This window comes from Dreissena polymorpha, chromosome 2 (genome assembly GCF_020536995.1).
Source record: "Dreissena polymorpha isolate Duluth1 chromosome 2, UMN_Dpol_1.0, whole genome shotgun sequence".
NCBI classification, from domain to species: Eukaryota; Metazoa; Mollusca; class Bivalvia; order Myida; family Dreissenidae; genus Dreissena; species Dreissena polymorpha.
Genome location: NC_068356.1, coordinates 151,399,005 through 151,407,402, shown reverse-complemented (window position 1 = coordinate 151,407,402; position 8,398 = coordinate 151,399,005). Strand labels below are relative to the sequence as shown.

Here is an 8,398-nt window from a genome sequence, read left to right as displayed (position 1 = left end):
TCTTTTCACGGTTTGGTAAATTGACAAATTTGAAAAAAGTTGTTTCAGATTCGCAAATTTTCGGTTTAGTAATGATATTTGTGAGGAAACAGTATTACTGAACATTTGCCATGGTCTAAAATTGCCATTATATGCATCTTTTGACGATTTAAAATCCTAAAAATTATAAAGGGTTGGAACGCGAAACGATTGAATAATTTGGAGAGTTCTGTTGTTGTCGTTTAAAGGGGCCTTTTCACAGATTTTGGCATTTTTTTAACTTATTCATTAAATGCTTTATATCGATAAATGTAAACATTGGATCGTAAAAGCTCCAGTAAAAAATCAAGAATAAAATATAAAAAAGGAAAAGAACATTGCCTGGACCAGGTTTCGAACCAGTGACCCCTGGAGTCCTGCCAGAGTCCTGAAGTAAAAACGCTTTAGCCTACTGAGCTATTCCGCCGAGTACATATACTTGAAGTATTTTATACCTTATATAAGCAATCTTCGTAGTTTCACAAAATTTAACGACAGAAACAGAACTCAAGAAATTATTCAATCGTTTCGCGTTGCAACGCTTTATAATTTTTAGGTTTTAAAATCGTCAAAAGATGCATATAATGGCTATATTAGACCATGGTAAATGTTCAGTATTACTGTTTCCTCACGAATATCATAACTAAAACGAAAATTTGCGAATCTGAAACAACTTTTTTCAATTTTGTCAATTTACCAAAGCGTGAAAAGATCCCTTTAAATTTGTGAAACTACGAAGATTGCTTATATAACGTATAAAATATGCATTCTATGTATGCTTGGAAGGATAGCTCAGTTGGCTTATGCGTTTTTACTTCAGGATTCTGGGGGTCACTGGTTCGAGCCCTACTGCGGGCTACTTTTTTGTTCCTTTTTTAAATTTTATTTTTGATTTTTTAATGGAATTTTTAAAATTTAATGTTTACATTTATCAATATAAAGCATTAAATGACAAACTTCAAAACATGCCAAAATCTGTGAAAAGGCCCCTTTAAAGGGGGCATTGTCACGTTTTGGTAAATTGACTCAATTAAACAAAATTGTTTCATATTCGCATATTGTCGTAGTTATGATATGTGTGAGGAAACAGTAAAACTAAACACCATAAACTATAACCTGGCTTAGAAAATAAAAAATATTTTGTACAAAAATAGGCATGTTTCATCTGACAGGTATCTGTAAAACAAGCAGACATCATCTCATTCAAACTTTTAATTGACAAGAAATTTAAGAAAATTGGCTAAATTATTACTCAAATTAAATATTGTAAGTGCTGCAATAGTGACAGTTATGAACAGTTTATGCGAATCAAGTATATGCATAAGTATTCCTAACCTTGTTAATACTATTTAACAAACCTACTGTTCTGACAAGGAACTGTACTATTGCATTCTTGTCCATACTGTTACCATTATCTAATGAGCTTTCATGTTCCTAACATCTTATTACAGAAGTATATAGATGGCTGAAGGTGGAGTCGGACGTGATGAAGGGTTCTCCAGACAAGCCCCGGTAAGATGAGTGTGCAGTGGGTTTCTAATGAAAATGACTTTTAATGCAGTGTTTTACCCGAACAAACGTCTGTCCCTCTTTACAAATTACATTTGATGAACCTTAATATTGTAATGTTGGTATACTTAAATGAAGGTGTGCATTACATGTAAGGCAATGTTACAATATTAAACACATGGTTGATAAATTTAGTTAACATACCACTCTTAACAATCTTATACAATTAACTTATCAGTTTCTACACATGGCAAACTACGACCAGACTTTTTACATGACATTTGTTTGACTTTTAGACCTCCATTAAAATTGCAAAATTACTCTTATGTTTCACTGTTTAACCTAAAATCATTAAATTACTGTGTAAATATGAATTTGTTTCAGTAACGGAAATAACTGCTCAAATTTAAAAGTTGAAAAAAGAATTAATTATGCAATTTGAATCAATTACAATTAAGATTGCTAGTAATGACTGATACACATGAATTGTTTTCTTACAATCTCAGAAAATGGAGATAATTAAGGAATATATTTACTTTCTGGTTATTGTCGCTTATTATCTTCATTGTTACTATTGCTGAATTATTTGACGACTATCCAGCGATGTTCCTTGTCCAATTGGGAAAAGTACCCGTACCGGTCCAATTGGGAAAAATGGAGTCGTGAAAACCTCAAAATTGGGAAAAATCGAGTCGTGAAAACCTCAAATTGGGAAATTGGTGTATTTGAATTTTTGCTCCCAAATACTTTAGAATTGATAAACAAGTGATTTCAAGCTGTTAATATTATATAAACCTAGGTTCAAGCTATAGAGCTGCAAAGGGAAACTAACTAAATGTTGCTTTAAAAAAAAAAAAAAATTTTTTTTTTTTTTTTTTTTTTTTTTTTTTTTTTTTAACTTTAATTGGGAATTTAAGGACAGCAATTGGGAAATTTGTATTTTTTTCGTCATTGGGAAAGTGCCGTTTACCGGTACTTTATAAAGAAGGAGGAAAATCGCTGACTATCAATTACATATCGTTTTATGGCACATAGCATGTTTTTGTGTTATTGATAACTATTTCAGGTTCAGTGGGAAAATGTCTCTGCTGAGACTTGCTCTGTACTGAGCTGGCTCGGTTACGGGCCGGAGATCATACAGGCTCGGAAAGACGCATACAGGGAGAATGAAAGGCTGTTCAATGCAAAGTTTGGTAGGGCGGCAACGAAAATTATCACGGGCAGCAAGGCTGAGGGGCTGACCTCCTTCCTGGAAAGTGATAGGGATAACATGTTAATAAACAATCGTGTGATCTGTTTAGAAGATGGCGTACATGCTTATATCTATCCTAGGGAGATAACCGTTCTGAGATCATGCAACCGTATGAGTTACCATGGACACTGTAGACTGCTACTCGAGAGACGCGGTACAACAATTGACTCGAAAGTAAACAATGCGTTTTGTGATGATGGATATGGTCGAGAAATTTTAAGCAGTGACTTATTTGTTAATAACGATGTGTGGAACTTTATAAATCCGGAAGGCATGGTGCGGCATGAACGTGCTGGGCCGTCAATGCCCGAAACAATTCAAGGAGCATTACACACCGATAAAGTACATGCATTACGTTACTACTGCCCCAACATCCTGTCTAAATGGGCCACAAGACCACGCCACTGGCCGCCACCGGAAGCCGTTCAGAAAGTCTTATCACTTGGAGCATTTCTTACGCCTGTTGGATTCAAAGGCAGTGAATATCAACATGTTGAATGGAGAGTGTGTTTTAACACCGGTGAGATCGAACTGGTAAACAATCTTAACGAGATTCAAATAAAATTGTATGTGTTATTGAAAATGGTGAAGAACGATGTATTAAATCCACGTAAGAAAGAGGTCACATCGTACACATTGAAGAACATTGTATTATGGATAGCGGAAAATAATCATCAGTCCTTGTTTCATGAAAGAAGTCTGTTGCACTGGTTACATGAGGGATTGGATGCGCTTAGGTTTGCGTTGGTAACTCGAGAGCTGCCATATTACATGATTCCAGATAGGAATCTGATGGCAGCTTGTGAGCTTGAGGAGGCACAGCAGCGTACATGGATATCAACGATTTCAGAAATGATGAATGAAGGTCCCAGGATGATATTGAGACTTTCCAAGATACGACAAGCCCTCATAGGTCACCCTGAACCATTCCGATGGTACAACACGAGGAGAATGGGGCTGGAGCTGCTACATCTAATTGAAATGAACAGATTGGTCGTCTGCACGGATGAGAACTGGGTGTGTGATGAGACAGACGTTATCCTGCAGGCATTGGATAGACGCAAGAAAGAAATTGTGAGGGAGGTTCGCCTGAGAATGATTATGGAAGGGAGTCGAGTAAGCAGCTCCACAGGTGTTAATGTCAGAATGTTGATGTAAAACGTTTGCAGCAATCAGTTTTTGTTCAGTTATTTGGCATGGATATAACTCATTTATAAATATTGGGTACTTTCATCGTTTGAAGTATTAAAGAGCAATTTCGGGAATAATATGATAATAAAATGAATTCAGGTACTTATTATGTATTTAGTAATAAATGTGTATAGTCTTAAAGTAGATTGCACATGTTTGCAAATTTGTTAGCAAACTGTTTTACAAAGTTATAGTTGACAGTCGTCTTTAACCTTTTTCAGGACAAAAATAATATTTGCAAAATGATTATTTGAAAACGATCGTCGATAACAATCTTGTTTATCCCGTTGATAATAAACTGATATTTCTATCGGCAATACTGAATTTAACATATTACTATTGCCGTTATCGATGAAACTGTTTTCATATACATGTTTGTATTATACTGTCTCTAAAATTGCTAGGCAAAAATTATTGTTGAACCTATTTATAGCATACATGGTGTAGTTGGTTTGAGATTGTGTTAAATTGCAGTTGAATATAGTATTGCTAATGTTTTCTATTGACAAAACACGTGAAGTTACAAGTGTTTGATGCGATTTATGACGGATATTTATTTTTTCAATGAAATACGTATTTATATTTTAACTGAAGATACGTGGATATATACTATTGTATTGGTGTTTTTATGTTGACATAATTAAAACCTGTTTAAGGTATTAGTCGCTTATGCGTTAACCAATTGATATGCTCTGTGTGCCTAAGTTCTATCACGTTAAACTTTGTCTCTGCGCATGCTCGACATCAACAACGATTACTAAAAACTTGCTATGGTATTTAGACAAGGTATTCAAAACTGTATCCAAATCTGCCAAAAAATGAAATATAAACAAACAAAACGGTCGTAAACGGTTAAAAACTATTACCCCGCATGATATACGTCACTGAGAAGCACTCCTTAGTTCGACCAACTGTCTTCATGACATCACAAATGTGGGCTCACATGGGGTAGATAAATAGTTATATGGTCACACGAATACTTAAGCTAGGAGCAAGACAGTCTAATGTTGTTGTTTGTTTAGAAAAGAAAGGTTATTCATATATTTTGAAGATTATTGTAATGTGTGTCTTAAATATTTATTAAAATTAACAACACCTGACAATTAAGAAGGTAACAGAAAAGAACATTAAACATTCATAAACACACATTTGTTAAATCACCAAACATATTTTCATTATAATACGATATTTTTCCTAAACACAATGTGGACAAATGAATGTCTCACCCCTTCTAAAAGCTAGTTTTTCGTGCAATGGCGCTGCAGTGAAGAGCTTAAATTTAACAATAAACGTCTTACTTTGACGTCTATTATCTTAAAATGTAATGCGTCGATCTAATTTATGAATGCCCCCTTATGAGCCCCCTTAACAAAGCGCTTATGGTCATAATACATTAAATAGTTTTCCTATATAATTCAATGTAAAAGCGACAACTTAGAGCGAAAATAAATGCATTATTTTGCACATAGAGACCCCCATAACCATACCTTTTCTTAAAGGCCATTCTAAGCGGAATCGATTTATGCAATAAAAAAGATATGTCATGTACAATGCAAGAAAGAAATTGACACAAATCAAAATCGACTGTTTTTGCAACTTTTTTTTTCGGCCGTTTCTTAGTGGAATGTAACCTTTTCTAGTGCAATGGTTTACAATAGTCTCCGAGTGTATCATATTTCAGGGACTCAGTAGTGAACACCTATTCATGCCCTACCATTATCTCCGCAAGATAACACCCGAATAATGGTAAAAAGTGTAAAACATGCCTTCCTGTCAACTATGATATTTTTTTAGAGAGTACAGCCCTACATGAAGCGATCATTTAGTGTATTGTAACCTTATTTACGGAGAATTTTCTTACCTCCCCTGAAAACTGCAGCGTCTCTGGCAATTTAGAAAATAGTATTTTGATGGATGTTTTATGAATTTAATGGTGATTTAAAAAAATATAAGCGCGATAAATGCATGAAAAATGATGTATCGATAATTGACCAGTCGCCAGCTGTCAATCAAACTCACGAAATAATCAATCAGATTTCGTTTATTGCGGGGACATGGTCCGACAGACAAAGACTGTCGGAGTAATGGATAAAGCGTTTTATAAAAACAGTGGGCGGAGCGATCTCGTATTTGGCGACTGGTCAATTGACATAATTAAAGCTTTGATATTCATAAAGACCTCTTTAAACCGCATGTTTACGACAGGTTGATGGAATTACGACTTCTGTTATGAGTTTTCGCAGGAAGGCTGGCGCGTGATGTGAGTGCTGTTATTCGAAAAAACGTCATAAAAAAACTGATCAAACTTAGGCACCTGATCGAAATTAGACACACATTTTTTCTCACTTCTGCTGTAAGTGTATGTATGGTTGTGTTAGTTTTTCTTGTTTAAAGAGTTGTAACCGAATCGCACGAGTGATAGCTTATTCATTTGTATATATATTGTTACACTTTTGTAGCGTGTAGCTTCTGCTCTTATTTGTGGTTAGGTTTCACTTACTGATGAATACATTGTGTATGTATCTGTAAATGTATTGGTAAATTTAGTTAAACAGTCGCCCTCATTTAACTGATGATAACTATTAACATGTTTCAAACTATCATCCATACATGTCTTGATAAAATGTGTGCATACAATCACCGTTAAGATTATGATTTCCGTATTAGAACTGTAGCTTCTGCGCTTATTGCGGTCAGGTTACACTTACTGATGAATACATTGTGTATGGTTCTGTGAATGTATTCATAAATTAAGCTATGCTCCTATCCATACACGGATGTATTTGCATTACAAATGTGATAACCGAATACTATATTGCGTGAAGTAGAATTAACAGACTCTCGGTTACATTAATTATAAATAAGACCTTCCCTAATTTGGCGCTAAAAAATCTGAAAAAGTAGCCCAAAAGGCATGTTATTATAAAAGATTCATCAGAATGTGTGACTTATATGAAAATGATTTTTCAAACTTTTAGTAGACAATGTGGTATTTATATAACCAATTAGACATTGAAATAGCCATTTGCTATTTTAGCCATTGGTAACGCTAACGTGGCCTTCCGATTCCCTTGTCAGTTAATTAAAACTTTCATAAAACTAAAATTTAATAGAGATATATTAGTTTTTTAACATATAAGATATATTATGTACACAAAAAAATAGATTTAAAAAGATTAATCAGCGTTGTTTGTGGCACAATTGAGAAAATATCGGCACCGCACCAATTGGGAAATATGACCTGAAATAGGAGAAATGGCGTTGTGAAATGTTCAGATTGGGAATAATGAGTCTTTTGAATTGCCTGAAATTTATTTGCACAAACCCATCTTCATATTTTTTCAAATGGCTTATTGCTGATATGTTCTGTTTCCGTGCTCATTTTATATGTTCGCTTGCAGATGAGCTTTATGAGATGATGAGATGGTATGTTATTAAAGAAAAACAATTGCTGCATATATATAACAGGTTTCAAAAGGGTCGGGGGGGGGGGACATTGAACATATAGTTAATTTCTTTATCGTTGATACCGCAGACACCTTTTCTCAATTATAAAGTATTTGGTACGAAAGAAAAACACAATAACACCAGTTCCCAATTTTGCCCTTGGTCTCATTCCGAAACATGTGAAGAAAACATAAATGTTTCTGCTTATAATGGATTCTTTTGCTTGTCAGTTTCCTACTGGGACTATAGATTTTTCCAGGGTTCATCCGTCTGTCCGTGTGTCAATTGAAATTTGAATCCTGTGATAACTCAAAAAGTATGTACTATAGGTTGATGAAACATATGGTATATCGTTAGAGGGCCACATTGGGAATAATCATGTTGTTACTGATGTGAAACAAACATTGATGATATGGTAATAAACCAACTTAAATTTCAACTTATATCCTTCCATAACATAAAAAGTATCCCAGCTACGTGTAAGTTGTTACAACTTTGTATGCGAATAGAAGGCCATATTGGGGCTATACACGTTACTTAGTTTTTTTCATCAGAAAAAAAGTGGTTGTTATGATAACATGAATGTATTAAAACTAAATCATGTATTAAAACTGGATCGTGATCATAGGACAGTTAAAAAAATGCATGAGCAAGGTAACTAGAACTCTGTGTGGATAGATGGCCGGAAATATGTCCATTATTCCAGTGTTGTCTTTCTGATCGTATGACAGTACAGTCTTGATTAAAAAGTACTATCCTGAGTTAATGAAAGTAAATATGCCGAATATTTATTTAAAAAAACAATCAGCAAAATGCGCGGTCCCGTGTTTACATGCGCCGTCCTGTGTTAACAAAGTAAATCGAACATGAATAAATCTGGATCATGCGCTCACTTTATTTTTACTTGAGCTTGGTTGGTGAAACTATGTGTATAAATGGAAATATGGTGAATCTGCTTGTAGTTTCATTCGTTAAGTTCAG

General features: G+C 34.5%; 1 protein-coding gene across 1 annotated transcript; it reads left to right on the top strand.

Annotated features, from left to right (window-relative positions):
• The first annotated feature begins 560 nt into the window (after window positions 1–560).
• LOC127869456 (uncharacterized) lies at window positions 561–7,856 on the top strand. Its single transcript, XM_052412062.1, has 2 exons — window positions 561–1,530; window positions 2,594–7,856. The coding sequence occupies exons 1-2, from the start codon at window positions 1,480–1,482 to the stop codon at window positions 3,935–3,937; spliced, it is 1,395 nt and encodes a 464-aa protein (XP_052268022.1). The 5' UTR covers window positions 561–1,479; the 3' UTR covers window positions 3,938–7,856.
• The last annotated feature ends 542 nt before the right edge of the window (window positions 7,857–8,398 follow it).